Source organism: Oryctolagus cuniculus, chromosome 14, assembly GCF_964237555.1.
Source record: "Oryctolagus cuniculus chromosome 14, mOryCun1.1, whole genome shotgun sequence".
Lineage (NCBI taxonomy): Eukaryota > Metazoa > Chordata > Mammalia > Lagomorpha > Leporidae > Oryctolagus > Oryctolagus cuniculus.
Window position 1 is genome coordinate 62,953,330 of NC_091445.1, and position 18,567 is coordinate 62,971,896.

An 18,567-nucleotide genomic window follows, 5' to 3' on the forward strand; every position below is an offset into this window, starting at 1 on the left:
GCATCTGCAACATCTGGGGCTGAAACAGGCCAAATCTGAGATCCAGGACTGGGAATGCAATTTAGGTCTCCCACGTGCTGGGCAGGAGCCCAATTACTTAAGCCATCTTTGCTGCCTCCCAGGGTCTTCACTAATGAAAAACTGGAGTCAGGGTCTAGGGCCAGAATCAAACCCAGGCACTTTTATGTTGGATGTGGTCATCTTAACTGTAAGGCTAAATGCCTACTCCTGGACCTATTATGTTTGAGATGTCTATGATACAAAAATGTAAATATCAAGTAGACAGGTTATACTACTACAAGTCCCAGACTTCCAACTAGTACCTGCAGGCCTTGCTTCAATCCATTCCTCCCTCCTGCAGACCGAGTCTCCGGTTCTGTGGCCCCGGCTTGTATACCATAAACACGAGCAAAATGCTAGGACTTGTGCATTACTATATGATGCATTGTGAGCCATGTGGACTAGAGATGAGTTCCAGGTCCACGTGTGGGTGCAGCTGTTCCAATAATTTTTTCCCCCAGGGAGTTACAATTATTTACCTTCTAAGTTATTTCAATATGTAAATTTTGTTCTTTTAAGAGCAGTTTTATTTTGAACTCTGCCTTTATCATACTAAAAATCTTTAGGCCTTTTTTTAATCCTTCTGATTCTGACTTACTATATTAGAGCACTCCAGCTGACTTGGCTACCTAGGAGAGAAATGGGTATCCATGTATATGTGATTGATTTTGGGGAGTGTCAGTTTTTATATCAATATCACATTGTTTTAATTACAGTTTTTATATACTCTGTTCTTAGTAGAATTATATTTCCAGAATCATTTTAAATATGTTTTTCCCTTTCTCACACATTTATCCCTTTTACGAGATTAAGATAAATAAATTTCATGTAATTCATATATACATATTTAGGAAAACAGTGATATTTCCCACCCTATCTTCCTACCTGCCCATGCTCCCTTTCCTTTTTGTTCCCCTTCCTCTTTCCTCTCTTGTTCCCTCTCTAATTTTTACAATGATCTACTTTCAGTTTACTTTATAAGATATACTATATAAGATTAACCCTACACTAAGTAGAGTTCAACAAATAGTAAGAAGAAAGAAACAATGTTCCTAAACAGGAGAGACAAGGGGCTGTAAACAGTCATCAATTTTCATTATGTCAGTTTTGCTCCTATATATTACATTTTTGAAACTCTGCAGGTTATCCCAGATCAGGGAAAACATATGATAGTTATCTTTTTTTTTTTTTTTAAGATTTATTTATTTATTTGAAAGGCAGAGCAGCAGAGAGGTAGAGGCAGAGAGTGAGAGTGAGAGAGAGGTCTTTCATGCACTGGTTCACTCCCCAAGTGGCTGCAACAGCCAGAACTGAATTGATCTGAAACCAGGAGCCAGGAGCTTCCTCTGAGTCTCATGTCTGCTGAGGCTCAAGGACTTGGACCATCTTCCACTGCTTTCCCAGGCTATAGCAGAGAGCTGAATATAGCAGAGAGCTGAATCATAAGTGGAGCAGCCAGGACTTGAACCAGTGCCTATATGGGATGCTGGCACTGTAGGCAGCGGCTTTACCCGCTATGCCATAGTGCCGACCCTCATATCTGTCTTTTTGGGACTGGCTTATTTTACTAAGTGTAATGGTTTGCAATTGCATCCATTTTGTTGCCAGAAACAGGATTTCATTTTTTTTTTTTACAGTTGAGAATTACCCCATAGTGTATATATACCATAATTTCTTTATCCAGTCATCAGTTGATGACATATGGGTTGATTCCATATCTTAGCTATTGTGAATTGAGCTGCAATAAACATGGGAGTTCAGACCCTCTTTCATAAGCTGATTTCACTTCCATTTTGTAAATTCCCAGCAGTGGGATTTTTGGGTTATATGGTAAGTCTGTATTCAGATTTCTGAGGTATTTCTATACTATCTTCCAGAGTGGCTGCACCAGTTTACATTCCTACCCACAGTGGATTAGAGTACCTTTTCCCCCACATCCTCGCCAGCTTTTGTTGTTTGTTGATTTCTATATGAGAGCCATTCTGACTGGAGTGAGGTGAAACCCCATTGTGGTTTTGATTTGCATTTCCCTGATGGCTAGTGATTCTGAGTATTTTTTCATGTGTCTGTTGACAATCTGAATTTCCTCTTTTGTAAAATGCCTGTTCAAGTCCTTTGCCCATTTCTTAACTGGATTGTTTCCTTTATTGTTGCTGAGTTTCTTGAGCACTTTATATATTCTGGGTGTTCATCTTTTATCAGTTGCATAGTTTGCAAATATTTTGCTTCTAAGTTCATCAGGGATATTAGTGTATACTTCTCTTTCTCTGTTGTAGTATTTTCTAGTTTAGGAATTAAGGTGATGCTGGCCTCATAGGAGTTGGGTAGGATTTTCTCCCTTTCAGTTATTTTGAATTGCTTGAGAATAATTGGAATTAGTTCTTCTTTAAATGTCTGGTAAAATTCAGTAGTAAAGCCATCTGATCCTGGGCTTTTCTTTGTTGGGAGGGTCTTTATTACTGATTTAGTCTCTGTCTTGGTTATTGGTCTGTTTAGGTTTTCCATGTTTTTATGATTCAATTTTGGTAGATTGTATGTATCCAGAAATCTATCCATTACTTTTAGTTTTTCCAAGTTGTTAGCATATAGATGTTTGTAGTAATTCCTGATGATTTTTATTTCTGTTGTATCCATTGTTACATCTCCTTTTTCATCTCTGATTTTATTATTTTGGGTCTTCTCCTTCTTTTATTTGATTAGTTGGACCAATGATGTATCAGTTTTTTTCCCAGAAAACCATCTCTTCATTTCACTGACCTTTAGTGTTTTTTGTTTCAATTTTATGTATTTCTTCTCTAATTTTGATTATTTCTTCCTCTGATTTTGGGTTTGGCTTATTGTTGTTTTTCCAAGTCCTTGAGTTGCAGAGTTAGCTCATTTATTTGATGCCTTTCCAATTTCTTGATGTAGGCACCACTTGGTATAAACTTCCCTTTTAACACTGCGTTTACTGTATCCCATAAGTTTTAATATATTGTATTGTCATCTTCGTTCATTTCCAGGAATTGGTTGATTTCCCTTTTGATTTCCTGTTCATTCAGGAGTATATTGTTCACTCTTCATGTATTCGCCTATTTTCTAGAGATTCTTGAGTTGTTAATTTCCAGCTTCATTCCATTACAGTCAGAGAAGTTGTATGGTAATATTTTAGTTTTTTTTTTTTTTTTTTTTAATTTGCTGAGACTTACTTTATGGCCTAGCATGTGGTCTGTCCTAGAGAAAGTTCCATGCACTGATGAGAAGAATGTATATTCTGCAACTGTAGAATGATATTCTATAGATATCAGTTAAGTCCATTTGGTCTCCATAGCATAGATTAGTTCTGTTGTTTTTTTTGTTTTCTGTTTAGTTTATTTGTTCAGTGATGAAAGTGCAGTGCTAAAGTGCCCCATTATGTTGTGACTGCCTCCTTTTAGATCCATTAACATTTATTTAAATAGCTAGGTGCCCTGGCATTGAATGTGATTACATTTATTACAGTCACATCTTCCTGTTGAATTGATCCCTTAATCATTACGTAATGCCCTTATTTGTCTCTTTTAATGGTTTTTGTGTTAAAGGCTATACCTGCTTGTTTTTGCTTTCTGTTAGCATAGAATATCTTTTTCGATCCTTTCACTTTCAGTCTGTGTCTATCTTTGTTGGTAAGTTGCATTTTTTGTAGGCAGCAAAAAGATGGGTTTTGTGTTTACTATTGAAAGTTTGAAATATGTCATGGTGGGGATCTTTCTTTGTCATGTCTATTAGGGGTTCTTTGTGCCTTGTGTACTTGGATGTCCCTTTCTTTCTCCAAATTAGGGAAGTTTTCTGTAATTATTTCACTGAACAGGCCTTCTAAACCATTCTCTTTCCACACTTTCAGGAACTCCTAAAACCCGTATGTTGGGTCATTTGATAGTATCTCATAATTCTCGCACTTTATTTATTCATTTATTTCAGAGGTATAGTTACACAGCGAGGGAAAGACAGAGAGTAAAGTCTTCCATCCACTGGTTCACTCCCAAATAGTCAGAGCTGAGCTGATTAGAAGCCAGGAGTCAGGAGCTTCTTCTAAGTCTCCCACATGGGTGTAAGGGTCCAAACACTTGGGCCATCTTCTGCTGCTTTCCCATTCCATTGTGGAGAGCTGGATCAGAAGAGGAGCAGCTGAGACTTGAACATGGTCTGCCAGCTCTGCAGGTGGCAGTTACTCGCTGCACCACAGTCCTTGCCCTTCATGCATTGTTTTTTAATTTTTCTAATTTCTTCTTCTTCTTCTTTTTTGGTCTGCCTGATATATTTCCAAAGATTTGTCTTATAGTTCAGATACTCTTTCTTCTGCTCACCAGGTCTGTTGTTAAGGCTTTCCACTGTATTTTTTATTTGATATATTGAATTCTTCATTTCTAGTATTTCAGTTTGATTTCTCTTCAAAATCTCAGTCTCATTGGAGAATTCTTCCGATGTGTGTATGAACTTCTTTAACTTGTGAATTTGTTTCTCATTGCTTCTGAGTAATCCTGTGATCATTCTTTTGAATTTCTTTTCAGGAATTTCATCAATCTGTTTGTCTTCACATAGTAATATGGAAGTGGTGTTGTGTGCCTTTGGGGAAGTCATGTTGTTTTCCTTATTCTTGTTTCTTGATTTCTCTGTTTGTTTTTAGGCATTTGTGGAAATACTTGTTGGTTTTCTTCTCTGATGGCTTTGTCTTTGAATTATGCCTCTGTGACTTAGTGCAGTGTGTGCTCTTTCAGTGAATATCCAAAGCCATGTCCAGGGGTGTGGCCAGGGAGCTCTGGTCAGTGTTCCATGGTGGTCCGAGTATCCAGGGTGTCACCCAAGTTGGACATGGTAGATTACCTCTATTGTCAACAGGGGTGTGGGTATGAGTACCTCTGTTGGCATAATCATATCCTTACTACCTCCTTTATTCCAAGGTGATCAGTGCCTTCCATTAGCCCGTGGTATGTGCAAACTGTATAGCCTCATGAACAGCACAAAGAATCTGTGCAGTCTTCAGTGTGAGCACAGACCCCACTGCAATGACCCATGCTAGGCAATCAGGGAGCTCTGAGCCTCTGGCACTGGACACTGATTTTGCAGAGACCTAGCTACACCCTGTGCCTTACCATGCACTCAACAGCATTCCCACGGTGTCAGCAGACGTCTCCCACAGTCATGGGGTACAGAGGATCTCTTCCCCCCTACTAACCTGTCCCATCCAGGGAGACAGCAGAGACATTTTCCAGATCCAGCTTCCTGTGGGTACTCTAACTTTCTGGTTTGAGTCCGAGATCTTGTGATATATTGAGATGCTGGGGCCATTTCACAGTCCTACATGGGTGCCCAGTCCCTCTGTCAACCCTCTTAGCCAGACTCAAAGTGGGGCATGTAGATTTTTTTCCTCTGGTAAAATACCTGATTACATGAGCTCTCAAGAGCCCCCGTAGCTACTACTGGTGTCAAAATGGTGCCCTCTCCCCGCTGTTTGCTGCCTGTCGTTGTGAGGAAATAGAGAGAGAGAAACATGCTTTTTCTGTTTCACTCGGTTAGTGTAGTACCCTTTCTCCCATTAGGGCTCCTGGCCGGACTCAAGGACAGTATGGTCTGCAAGGCTCTACCTCCGGTGATGTCTCCGGCTGTGTCATGGGCTGCTGCAGTCTGCTGTCACCCCACTCTCCAAAGTTGGCATATACTCCAGCTCTCAGTTGCAGGAATTTGCATTGGGTCCTCTCTCATTGCTGGGCGTTCGCACCTTCCATGCTGATCCATGACATCCCTCTCCTGTAGAATTTCCGCTGCAGATTCCACTCCAGCTCTGCCCTGGGACTATACTTCCTCCACTTGTTTTCTGTTATCTCCCTCTCACCTTAAGCAGTACATCTTTTCCTATTCAGCTATCTTGGAATCCTCCCCAAGGTTATACATGATGAATTGTAGATTCAAGATTGTTGGCATGTTTTTTAGGAATTATGACTCCCTACTCCTCCCAAACTCATCCCAATCTCCAGCCTTAAGCTTGACTATTTATAAAGTCTTTCTATTCATATTGTTGTTCATTGACCTAAAGAGTCATGGTTTTTAAAGGAGTGCTTTTCTTTCACAATATAGTATTATCTTTTCTGTTTTTTCCTAAGAAAGCATGTCAGTTTTTTCTTTGTTTCCCACCCTATTCCACACCTGTTCCCTAGAGACACTGTGCTAATTGCTAGGCTGGGCAGGGAGTAGTACACAAGTGAATTAAAGTAAAATAAACAAGGCATGTTATGAGATATAGTTGGAATCAAGTGATATCAGTTTTGAATTAAACAATGTACTTTTTATGGGAGCCTGAAGTTTTAAACAAGCATGAAACTTTCTTATCAGTTTATTTTTTTACCTTTTCTAAACATCTTTTTCCCCCCTCCTTTTTCTTTATCTTTTTAAGGGTCACACAGCAATGCTTCATACTGGCTCATGGCATCCCAAAATAAAGGGAGAATTCATGACTTGCTCAAATGATGCGTGAGTATTGCTGATAATTCATCTAATACATTCATAACTTCAGGGTTTGTTTTTTAACCTTTTGTATAGGAAATCTTGGAATCCTAGTGTTTATATATTCTTACTCTTTGATTTCAGCTCATAGTGTAAGTTTTAATTAGATAAATATGGACACTATGAAAATGAAAGTTGTGGGGGCCGGTGCTGTGGCTCACTTGGTTAATCCCCGCGTGCGGCGCCGGCATCCCAAATGGGTGCTGGGTTCTAGTTCCGGTTGCTCCTCTTCCAGTCCAGCTTTCTGCTGTGGCCTGGGAAGGCAGTGGATGATGGCCCAAGTTCTTGGGCTCCTGCACAACCACATGGGAGACCAGGAGGAAGCACCTGGCTCCTGGCTTCGGATCGGCACAGTGTCGGCTGTAGCGGCCATTTGGGTAGTGAACCAGCGGAAGGAAGACCTTTCTCTCTTTCTCTCTCTCTCACTGTCTATAACTCTGCCTGTCAAATTAAAAAAAAAAAAGAAGAAAATGAAAGATGTTATAAAATCCAGTAGATTTCTTTTTTTATTTATTTGCAAGACAGAGTTACAGAGAGAGGTAGAGGGAGAGAGAGAGGTCTTCCATCTGCTGGCTCACTCCTAGATGGCTGCAATGGCTGGAGCTGCGCCAGTCCAAAGCCAAGAGGCAGGAGCTTCTTCTGAGTTTCCCAGGTGGGTGCAGGGGCCCAAAGACTTGGGCCATCTTCTACTGCTTTCCCAGGTCATAGCAGAGAGCTAATCCAGTAAATTTTATCAGAGAATACAGTGAATTAGATTAATGCGTTATTGAGTGGACCCAAAAGACTTTGTAGTTATGATTAATTATCTGTTACTTTTTATAGTAAAGACTGATTTCCATCTGAGTATCATATAACACAATATGCCTGTTGGTTAAATGATTGTTTTGAATGTAATAACTTAAAAATTGATTAACTGGTTATTAAGATTCTTTTATATGTTCTGGCCTATGAATAAATACCATTACAGGGAATATTTGATCAACTTTTTCCTGTATTACTTGATTCATTTAGTATTTCATAAGCATGTACTATTTGTCATATTGTAGAGAAAATTACAATGAAAAAAATCTCATAAATTAAACATACTTAAGTATGATTTAGGTGAATCACTATTGTAGATAAAGAATAACTTTTATTCTTAGATTATTTTGCCTTTTATCTTTTAATTTTATGCTTCAATAATGTTCGGAATGGCTGATTACTTATTTGGATATTTTTATGTTTTCTGTGATTAATGTTTAGAACAAGAGATAAAAGATACGATTTCCCTTTTAACAAGGAAATTAAAAAAATTTAAGAGAAACGGAAATCTATGAATCTGTGAATCTTCAAAAAGTTCATAGAAAATGTGAATTATGAAAATTTTATGACTAACTGATAGAATAAAAAAGGGAGAGAACGATCCAACATGGGAAGTGGGATACACAGCAGACTCATAGAATGGCAGATGTCCTAAATAGCACTCTGGCCTCAGAATCAGCCCTTAAGGCATTTGGATCTGGCTGAAGAGCCCATGAGAGTATTTTAGGCATAGAAAGTCAAGACATTCTGGCCAAAAAAAAAAAAAAAAAAAAAAACCAAACCAAACCAAACCAAACAAAAAAAAAACAAACACCTAAATGAAAGATCTCTGCGAGTGAGATCCCAGTAGAAAGAATGGGCCATCAAAGAAGAAGGTACCTTTCTCTGAAGGGAGGAGAGAACTTCCACTTTGACTATGACCTTGTCTAAATAAGATTGAAGTCAGCGAATTCAAGAGGCTTCCATAGCCTTGGAAACTCATGACTAGAGCCTAGGGAGATTTCTGACGCCATAAACAAGAGTGTCAAATTGTTAAGTCAACAACTGGAGTCACTGTGTACTTACTCCTCATGTGGGATCTCTGTCCTTAATGTGTTGTCCAATGTGAATTAATGCTATAACTAGTACTCAAACAGTATTTTACACTTTATGTTCTATGTGGGTGCAAACTGATGAAATCTCTATTTAGGCCAGTGTCGTGGCTCAATAGGCTAATCCTCCACCTAGCGGCGCCGGCACACCGGGTTCTAGTCCCGGTCGGGGCGCCGGATTCTGTCCTGGTTGCCCCTCTTCCAGGCCAGCTCTCTGCTGTGGCCAGGGAGTGCAGTGGAGGATGGCCCAAGTGCTTGGGCCCTGCACCCCATGGGAGACCCACCCCATGGGAGACCAGGAGAAGCACCTGGCTTCTGCCTTCGGATCAGCGCGGTGTGCCGGCCGCAGCGCACCAGCCGTGGCGGGCAAAAGGAAGACCTTTCTCTCTCTCTATCCATTCTGCCTGTCAAAAAAAAAAAAAAAAAAAAAAAAAAAAAAAGAGAGAGAGAGAGAGAAAGGTCTTCTATCTGCTGGTTCACTCCCCAAATGACCATAACAGCCAGAGCTGAGCTATCTGAAGCCTTGAGCCAGGAGTTTCTTCCGGGTCTCCCATGTGGGTACAGGGGCCCAAGGACTTGAGTCATGTTCTGCTGCTTTCCCAGGCCATAGCAGAGAGCTAGATCAGAAGTGCAGCAGCCGGGACTTGAACCAGCGCCCTTATGGGATGCTGGTGCAGCAGGCTGGGACTTTAATCCACTGTGCCACAGAGCTGGCCCCTGGAATATATTAAGAAAAGTAAAGGCCATATGAAGACACAGCAATAGGTGACCATCCTCAAGCTCAGGAGAGAGTAGAAATCAAGCTTGCTGATGGATGTTTATCTTGAACTTACAGCCTCCAGAACTAAGAAAATGCATTTATCTTGTTCAGTTTGCCCAGTCTGTGCTGCTTTGTTATGGTAGCATGTATTAGCCAGCTTTTTGTTGCTTTAAAATATGTGAGAGTACCTTCTTGGGAAGGGGAAGGGAAAGGATTATTTTGGCTTACAGTTGGAGTTTTACAGTCCAAGATCAAGTAGCTCCTTTAGTCTGGTGTCTGGAGGCTGGCAATAATGAAGTGGGTATGGAGAAATAATCATATGACAAGCTAGGGAGCAGAGAGAGACATAGACTGGTCTTCCCTTATAATGCCAACATGATTCAGTTACACTCTCTTAACAACCTACTCCAGCCCAAACAAACACTTCTCAAAGGCCATCCCTCCAGATGCCATAATTGAATCAAGCCTCCACCCTTATCCATCAGCCATTAGCATTAATGCATTAACCATTCACATGAGACCTTGGGGTTTAAACATCTGCAGGACTTTGGAGAGTCAAGTCCTATTAAATTCATAGCAGTAGCGCTAGAAAGCACATAAAGAATTGGAAAGTTAGAATAATTAAGACTTGTATACATGTACAAACGTGTGTAGGAATGTACCAAATGATGGAATGTTGAGGGTTCTTTGCTATTTGAAATCTGTTCCCATTCTGCCTGTTATCCCTTCTGCTAATCTGCCACAAAGATACATTATTAATTCACTCATTTTTAAGCAGTTTCTCCACAGTGAAGATAAATACTAGAACATAGGAATGATACGATGTCGATAGAATTAACTTCCTTCCCCAGACCATCTTTGCCCTGAGGCCTACAAATTCTGTCTTACTCTCAGTGATCAGTTTAAATGCAACGAAGGTCAACCTACAAATTTTTGTGATGTTCTTAGAGATTTCAGTTGAAAAGCTTCATGACTTTTCAACTACTTGTCATCTACTTGATGTTTTATTATGAAAAATAAAAAAACAATTACTATTTTCTTGACTAGTTTATATCAAGTTGTTGGTAGATTACAAAAGTTTGGAATAATTCTTTTTTTTTTGTCATTAGAAATTTCAACATAAGCCTGCATGGAATATTAAGATTTATAACTAATCAATAACTCACAGTTGATTATAATCTATAGCCCTAGGATAAAGCACAGTAAAATATTTTAAAGTTCAAGGACCCAGAACAAATATATTTGAATGACTGGAAGAATGCTTGATGTTTGGTTATAAACATATGGATTTTGTTATCTTTTCATAATTAAGAATATTAACTTTCTGGTAAACCTTAAAATGTTGAACTATCCTACAGTTGATATGTCATCTATTTTCTACTAAATTTTTTTTCTATAATAGCTAAAGTTGTTAGATTTCATCATTTCACATAATTTTTTATATATCCTTTTATGTAGTTTAAAGTTGTGTTTTTTTTTTTTCCAGAAAGTTTTTATTTATTTGAAAGAGAGACACATACACACAGAAAGAGAGAGAGAGGCAGAGATCTTCCACTTCATGGTTTACTTCTCAAATGCTTACAATAGTTGGGGCTGGGCCAAGCTGAAGCCAAAAGCCCAGAATTCAATCTGGATCTCCCACATGGGTGTCAGGGACCTGAGTATTGAGCCATCACCTGCCATCTCCCAGGGTGTGCTTTGGCAGGAAGCTGGAATCATAAGTGGAGCCAAGACTCAAACCCAGGTACTCTGATATGAATTGCAGGTGTCACAAGTGGTGTTTTGACTGCTGCACCAAGCATGTACCCCAAAGTTGTGTCTTCAAAAATAACTTCCAGAGCCGGCGCCGTGGCTCAATAGGCTAATCCTCCACCTTGCGGCGCCGGCACACCGGGTTCTAGTCCCGGTCGGGGCGCCGGATTCTGTCCCGGTTGCCCCTCTTCCAGGCCAGCTCTCTGCTATGGCCAGGGAGTGCAGTGGAGGATGGCCCAGGTGCTTGGGCCCTGCACCCCATGGGAGACCAGGAAAAGCACCTGGCTCCTGGCTCCTGCCAGGATCAGCGCGGTGCGCCGGCTGCAGCGGCGGCCATTGGAGGGTGAACCAACGGCAAAAAGGAAGACCTTTCTCTCTCTGTCTCTCTCTCTCACTGTCCACTCTGCCTATCAAAAAAAAAAAAAAAAAAAAAAAAATAACTTCCATGTACTCTTGGAATGGAAAGGTGCTTCATGATGCCTTTTGTAGTGATGATGGTGTATCTGGTATTTCATCATTCATTGTGAAACTCTGTTACATGTTTTGATATTTTCTTTGGAAAAATGCTCAATAATCTATTGAGAATTATTAGAAAAAAAATGATGATTAAGGTACATATAACACAGCTCCCAAAGGCTTTCTTAGCTATTTGTTTGGTAGTACAATCCTTAAATACAACACATTATTCTTGAACACCTGTGTGCAAGTAAAAATCAAGGAATCTGAGAAACAGAATGGTGTCACTTGCCATATAGTCAAGTCACCTCACTTTTCAAAAAGGGAAATGGAGATGTTCTTGTTTGCAGAATAATCCCTTCACTCTATGGGACATAACCCCTATTCACTGTACCCTGTACTTCATGGAGTCTTATGGAAGAATTTACTAGTTTTGAAATAAAGGGAAAGCAAACTCTTGGAGTTAAGAGCTCGTGAATGTTTTTTTTTTTTTTTTTCCTTATTAACTAATGAATAATGAGCCAAAAAATTTAGCTGTAGAGAATTGCTTTTTTTTTTTTTTTTTTGGCAGAAGAGGAGGAGGGGCTTTGAATAAAGCTTTGAATTGTTTGCATTTCAGGAAAAGTCTTGAATAATTTCCCAATACTTTGTTTTTGACTGTTGTGAATTTTTTCATCATCCCCTTAGTGTTTGTTATTTTTATTTTTCTATAGTAACTTATTGTGAAATGTTTGTGCATTCATAGTGGTTTTTTAAAATTTAAAAGCAATTTTTAAGAATTTATTGTAAGCTAATTGAAAGGCAGAGTGCCAGAGAAAGAGAGAGAGAGAGAGAGGAATTACATGATTACATCCCTGGGTCACTCCCCAAATGCCTACAACAGCTGGGGGTGGGCCAGGCCAAAGCCAAGAGCCTCAAATCCCATCTGGGTCTCTAGACCTGAGTAAGTGGCAGGACTCAAGCACTTGAGCCATCATCTGCTGCCTTCTAGTGTATCCATTAGCAGAAAGATGGATCAGAGGGGAGGTACCTGAACTTAATTCCAGGTACTCAAGGGGAGGAAAAAGCAAAAAAACAATCTAACAGTCATGGGGAGCAGAAATATGGAAGACTAGCTAGGCAGTGACAGTATCTTTGGCAATTAAAAAATAAAAATAAAAAACAGAAACAGAGAAATAGAGTCTTATGCTGGAGTGAAAGAGAACTGCTGGATGTCACAACCTAGCCACAGATCCTGTTTGTAAGCCTTTGTGTACTGCAAGCACTGAATAAGTCTTTGCAGTTTAGAATTCTGTGATAGCCAGCAGAAGTAAGAACCAGAGACTTAAAAAAAAAAAAAATCAATCAGACTGAATCTCTGTTTTACTCCAGATTACAAGGGTCTGGGAAAAGTCAGTCTGCACATGCAATATTAAAAATATTCACTGGCAATGGCAACAGATAGGTTAGGGAGCTTACAGGAAGGATTGCCAGCATTGCATGCTTGAGAGAACCAGGAAAAGCTTCTCGTGGGGATTTCATTATGCATATCGATGTAAATTTTTTTTGTGGAAAGATAGGGAATTAATGGTAGAAGAGATGGACTTAGTGGAGAATATATGGAAATCTGAATTTAGGCCCTCAAAGATACTAACATCTAGAACACACAAAATAAATAGGGAACCATGATTAGATGATTTTACATATGAGTAAAAGACATGCTTTCATATTTAGGTTTTATTTTAGATACTGTGAAATGAATATTTAGAGATAAGTCTAGTTAATTTAGTTTCTTTTGAACAACTGCGAGTCATGAAATATCAGTATGATGAAGGAAAAAAAGGGTAAGTGTTGCTCTAAATTAAAGGGTGATGGCAGGTATTATACAAACCATGTACTTTGTGAACCTTTATTTGATCTTATTTCCTCCCAAGAAAAGAAGAAAAGAAAGGAAGAAAGAAAGGACCTGCTGAAATAGCAATGGAGAGACATTTTTGGGACAGCTGGAGAAATTTTAATATTAGATGACATGACAGCCTAAAGAAAAAATGACCACAATTCTTTATTTTTCCTTATATCCATGCCCTTAGCAATATGACTTTGCAGCTACTCCCATTAGGAGGTAGTGTGTGTTTTCCCACCACATGATCTGGGCTAGCCACAGAATGTGGGAAACATGATGATGTGCCAGTTCTGAGCATAGGTTCTTAAGAGGTTTTGTGTGCTTCTCCTCTCTTGGAACCATGACATTGCTATCTGATCAAGCCTGGCTGCCTTTCTGCAGGGCTGCAGGGTGAAAGATCCGGTAGGGGAGAGAGTTCATTTGTCCAGCTGAGGCCATCCTAGAACAGCCTGTGGCTAGCCAACTCCCAAACTTGTATGAGTACTCAGCCTAGATCAGCACAGCTGACCACAGACAGACAAGATAGTTAACCCCTAGGACAGAACCATTTAGCAGACTGGCAGGCTTACATTGTAATAATATATGCCTGTTCTTTTAAGCCAATGAATTTTGTGGATGATTTGTTATGTATCAGTTATAAACTGAGACAGATGATATTATTGAATTTTATTATGTAGAATCATAGTTGTGAAGGTAAGTCAATTTGTTCTTAGAAGATGCTAGCTGATGAGTAGGAGTGAAACATCAGGAGACACACCTGCATTCCATATCATAGTGCTTGAGTGTGGGTTTAGGCTCTGCTTCTGAGTCCAGCTCTCTGCTAATGCATAAGCTAGGTTGCAGTAGATGTTGGCTCAAGTAGCTGGTTCCCTGCCACCCACGTAGGAGACCCTGATGGGGTTTCTGGATCCCAGCTTTGTTCTGGCTCAACGCTGGCTATTTCAGGCATTTGGGGAGTGAGTCAGTGGGAGGAAGCACTCTCTCTGTCTTTGATAAAAATAAAAATCTAACTTACTTTTAAAACAGCAGAGCAAAAAGAAAGTGTGTGCATGTGTGTGTATGTATACAAAAATATGTGGAGAAAGGTGAGAATATGTGACAGATTGTTGCTGTGTATGATGTTTGTTATAGTATTTTAACTTTGAACCTTTTTTTTTTTTAAATTTTGCTAAGATTTGTTTATTTGAAAGACAGAGTTACAGAGAGGGAGAATGAGAGACAAGAGAGATCTTCCATCTGCTGGTTCATTCCTGAAATGGCTGCAAGGGCTGGGGCTGGGCAAGGCCAAAGCTAGGAGCCAGGAGCCAGGAGCTTCATCTGAGTTTCCCACATGGTTGCAAGGGTCCAAGCAATTGGGCCAAGTTCTGCTACTTTCCCATATTCATTAACAGGGAGCTGGATCAAAAGTTGAGCAGCCGGGACTTGAAGTGGTGCTCATATGAGATGCTGGTGAAGCAGGCTGTGCCACAGTGCCATCCCCAACTTTGAGCCTTTTAAAAATAAAAATAATCTGGAGAGTTTTCTTTATATTAGTTTATTTGGATGTCATCCCCTATTGCTATCTTTTTGTCCTCTAAAAACTGAATAAAGGGCCGGCGCCGCGGCTCACTAGGCTAATCCTCCGCCTTGCGGCGCCGGCACACCGGGTTTTAGTCCCGGTTGGGGCGCCGGATTCTGTCCCAGTTGCCCCTCTACCAGGCCAGCTCTCTGCTGTGGCCAGGGAGTGTAGTGGAGGATGGCCCAAGTACTTGGGCCCTGAACCCGCATGGGAGACCAGGAGAAGCACCTGGCTCCTGCCTTCGGATCAGTGCCGTGTGCCGGCCGCAGCGTACTGGCTGCGGCGGCCATTGGAGGGTGAACCAACGGCAAAGGAGGACCTTTCTCTCTGTCTCTCTCTCTCACTGTCCACTCTGCCTGTCAAAAAACAAACAAACAAACAAACAAACAAACAAAAAACCTGAATAAAGGGTCATGAAGATTCTAGTTCATTGTACTTCATTTAATTGTCATCTTTTCTCCACCGACCCCCCCCCCCCCCCCCCCAAACTTTGGTATTTTGTCAGTGTATTTTAAGTGTCTGCACATTAGTGCTGCTTCACATTATGAGTCTAGTGGTCAGGGATTGTCTGCATTGGGTTATACATCGCAGAATTTCCTATGTATGCCTCTGATTGCTCGTACCTGTAGGATGCCCATGGGGAAAGGGTTCTTTAGTTTTCCACTTGGAGAGTTACAGTGTCAGAGAGCATGCACATTAAAGACTCCAAGAAATACATGAGTACAACTAAGCAGCATTTGCCAGGCATATTGATACAGCTCCTTCTCTCTCCCCATAGCCAGTAGCATCTGTTATACTCTTAGAGTAGTGGTCCCGTGTATCCATTTTTAGGAAATGGACGTTGCCACTAGTAAATGCTTTTGATGATAGGACTGAGTAAATCATAAGTATTTTAAAATTTGATTGTAGCTTGTAAAGAATGTAGTATTTTTGGCAAGTTTGGGTATGGCATAGTGGATACAGAGTGTGTATTTTGTAGTTTGAACCAGAGGGACTTGGTAATCACCAGTAGCTTTGAGTGAGGGATTTATCATGCCAAAGTTTATATTTCTAAAAATAGGATAATATTTGATTCATAATATTGTAACCTGAATTAAATGTGTGAAGCCTTATGTGACCTTGGTGTTGAAGCATAAAGCTAGCCTTGGATCCATTTTGATGTGAGAGTTTCTCTCACATCTTGATGAACATCTATTATTTGAGCATGTGTGGAGCATGCTGGATCTCACAAGCTATTTCCAGAATGCTCCTGGGCATGTTTCTTTTGATTTGTATAATCAACTACATATGTAAGTATAATTATACAGTTACCCAAGGAACATTGATTCACATAAATGAATCTCAGAAAAATAAACTTTTCTTTAACTTAGAGGTTTTTTTCTCCATTTTAAGTATTTCAGGGGAAACCAAAAAATGTAGATTGCTACCTTATTCATGAGAGCTTTGCATAGAGTTTAACATCATCATAATTTATAAATTATTCTATTGTGGTAAATACGCTGCTCATAGCGTAGGCCTATGTAGGCTATTTTGTAGCTTTTTTAATTCTTGACTTCTGTTTTTATTTTTATTTTTTGGTTATTCCTTTTCTGTTAGTTGTTACTTCTCACTGATGTTGGTGCAGTCTTCTATAGAAATAGCTGTCTGTCCTTCAGTTTCCTGCTTCTGATAAGTGAGGGACAAGGACTGAGTAAGGGTGGTCTAAGGTTTTTAGAATTGGTCCAGGAGAAGGAATATACAGTTAGGGTCATGTATGATTTTTTTAGCACAAGGATTTTTGCCATCCTCTTTGGCCGTGAGGAGGCTTTCTCTTGCTTACTTCCTGATTATGGGCAGGATTTTCTACTGGCCTGGCTGCCAAATAAGTAAGGTGGTGTATTCATAATGTTTTTTTCTTGGGGCTGTCCTCATAAAAATAGAAAATAGGCTGTTGGAGTCATATTCTTGGAATAACTGGTATAGCTTTTTTCTAATTTATTTGATCCTTTAATTCTAATTACTTTACCATAATCTCCTAGTTTTCTATTTTAAAGCCTTAAGGATGCTTTTGGGAGCTATCTGGTTAGCAGCTGCAAGCATTTTAAAAAATCAATAGCTTTGATTTTGTTTTTCTTGTGTGGGTAGTTTAAATACAAGGAATCTTCAAAAAGTTCCTGCAAATGTGTGTTATGGAAAAGCTATGCATAGATATCAAAATATTTCACACTGAAATAAATATCTTTTAATTCCGTTTTCCATAATCTTTGAAGTACTCTTGTATTTTACAAATTTTAAAAAAGCATTTGTTGGCCGGTGCCGTGGCTCACTTGGCTAATCCTCCGCCTATGGTGCCAGCACCCCGGGTTCTAGTCCCGGTTCGGGCGCCAGGTACTAGTCCCAGTTGCTCCTCTTCCAGTCCAGCTCTCTACTGTGGCCCAGGAGGGCAGTGGAGGATGGCCCAAGTGCTTGGGTCCCTGCACCCACATGGGAGACCAGGAGGAAGCACCTGGCTCCTGGCTTCAGATCGGTGCAGCGCCGGCCATAACAGCCATTAGGGGAGTGAACCAACAGAAGGAAGACCTTTGTCTCTCTCTCTCTGTCTATAACTCTCTGTCTCTCTCTCTCTCACATTGTCTAACTCTGGCAAAAAAACAAACAAACAAACAAACAAAAAAACAAACCAACAACAACAAAAAGCGCGTTTGTCATTTGTTAATAGAAATGTCATACAAGACAGGTAATTTTGGAGGAAAAATTAATCACTCATATATTTTAAAATTCTTTTTCTTTGTAAGTTCTAGTGATTAGATAACCTACTCTCAAATTACTGCTGTAATTGAGGTATGCATATTGTGATGTTAGTTGGATTTAGCTCCAGGTGGCAAACTGTTTTTCTGTAAGCCTGAATGTAAAAAAGATGGAGATCAGGGCCGGCACAGTAGTGCAGCAGGTGCAGCCGGTGTCTGCTGTGCAGGCATCCCATAATGGCACTGATTTGAGTCCTAGCTGCTCACTTCCTATCCAGCTCCCTGCTTATGTCTGAGAAAGCAGCAGAGGGTGGCCTGAGTGTCTGGGCCTTTCCCCATAGGAGACCCACAAGCAGCTCCTGGCTCCTGGCTTTGGCTTGGCCCAGTGGTCATTGCCACCATTTGGGGAGTGAACCAGTGGTTGGAAGATCTTTCTTTCTCTCCCTCATTCTCTCTTGGTAAATCTGTCTTTCAAATAAATAAATAAATCTTTTTTTTTTTTTTTTTTGACAGGCAGAGTGGACAGTGAGAGAGAGAGACAGAGAGAAAGGTCTTCCTTTGCCGTTGGTTCACCCTCCAATGGCCGCCACGGCCGGTGCGTTGCGGCCGGCGCACCGCGCTGATCCGATGGCAGGAGCCAGGTACTTCTCCTGGTCTCCCATGGGGCGCAGGGCCCAAGCACTTGGGCCATCCTCCACTGCACTCCCTGGCCACAGCAGAGAGCTGGCCTGGAAGAGGGGCAACCGGGACACAATCCGGCGCCCCGACCGGGACTAGAACCCGGTGTGCCGGCGCCGCTAGGCGGAGGATTAGCCTAGTGAGCCGCGGCGCCGGCCCGAAATAAATAAATAAATCTTTTAAAAAAAAAGAAAGATGTAGATCTTCTTTTAGTTTTATCATAAATATTATTTGGTTTATTTAAGTTCCTTTTAAAATAGTTTGATTTTACTCAGCTCTATGTC

The 18,567-nt window shown here is 40.5% G+C and overlaps 1 protein-coding gene across 1 annotated transcript in view; it reads left to right on the forward strand.

The window, feature by feature from the left end:
* Window positions 1-18,567, forward strand: part of WDR70 (WD repeat domain 70) — a 313,385-nt gene that overhangs the window by 119,399 nt on the left and 175,419 nt on the right. Inside the window, exon 9 of the mRNA XM_002713983.5 lies at window positions 6,470-6,546. Coding sequence (XP_002714029.2) covers window positions 6,470-6,546 — 77 coding nt within the window. The remainder of the gene's footprint in view (window positions 1-6,469; window positions 6,547-18,567) is intronic.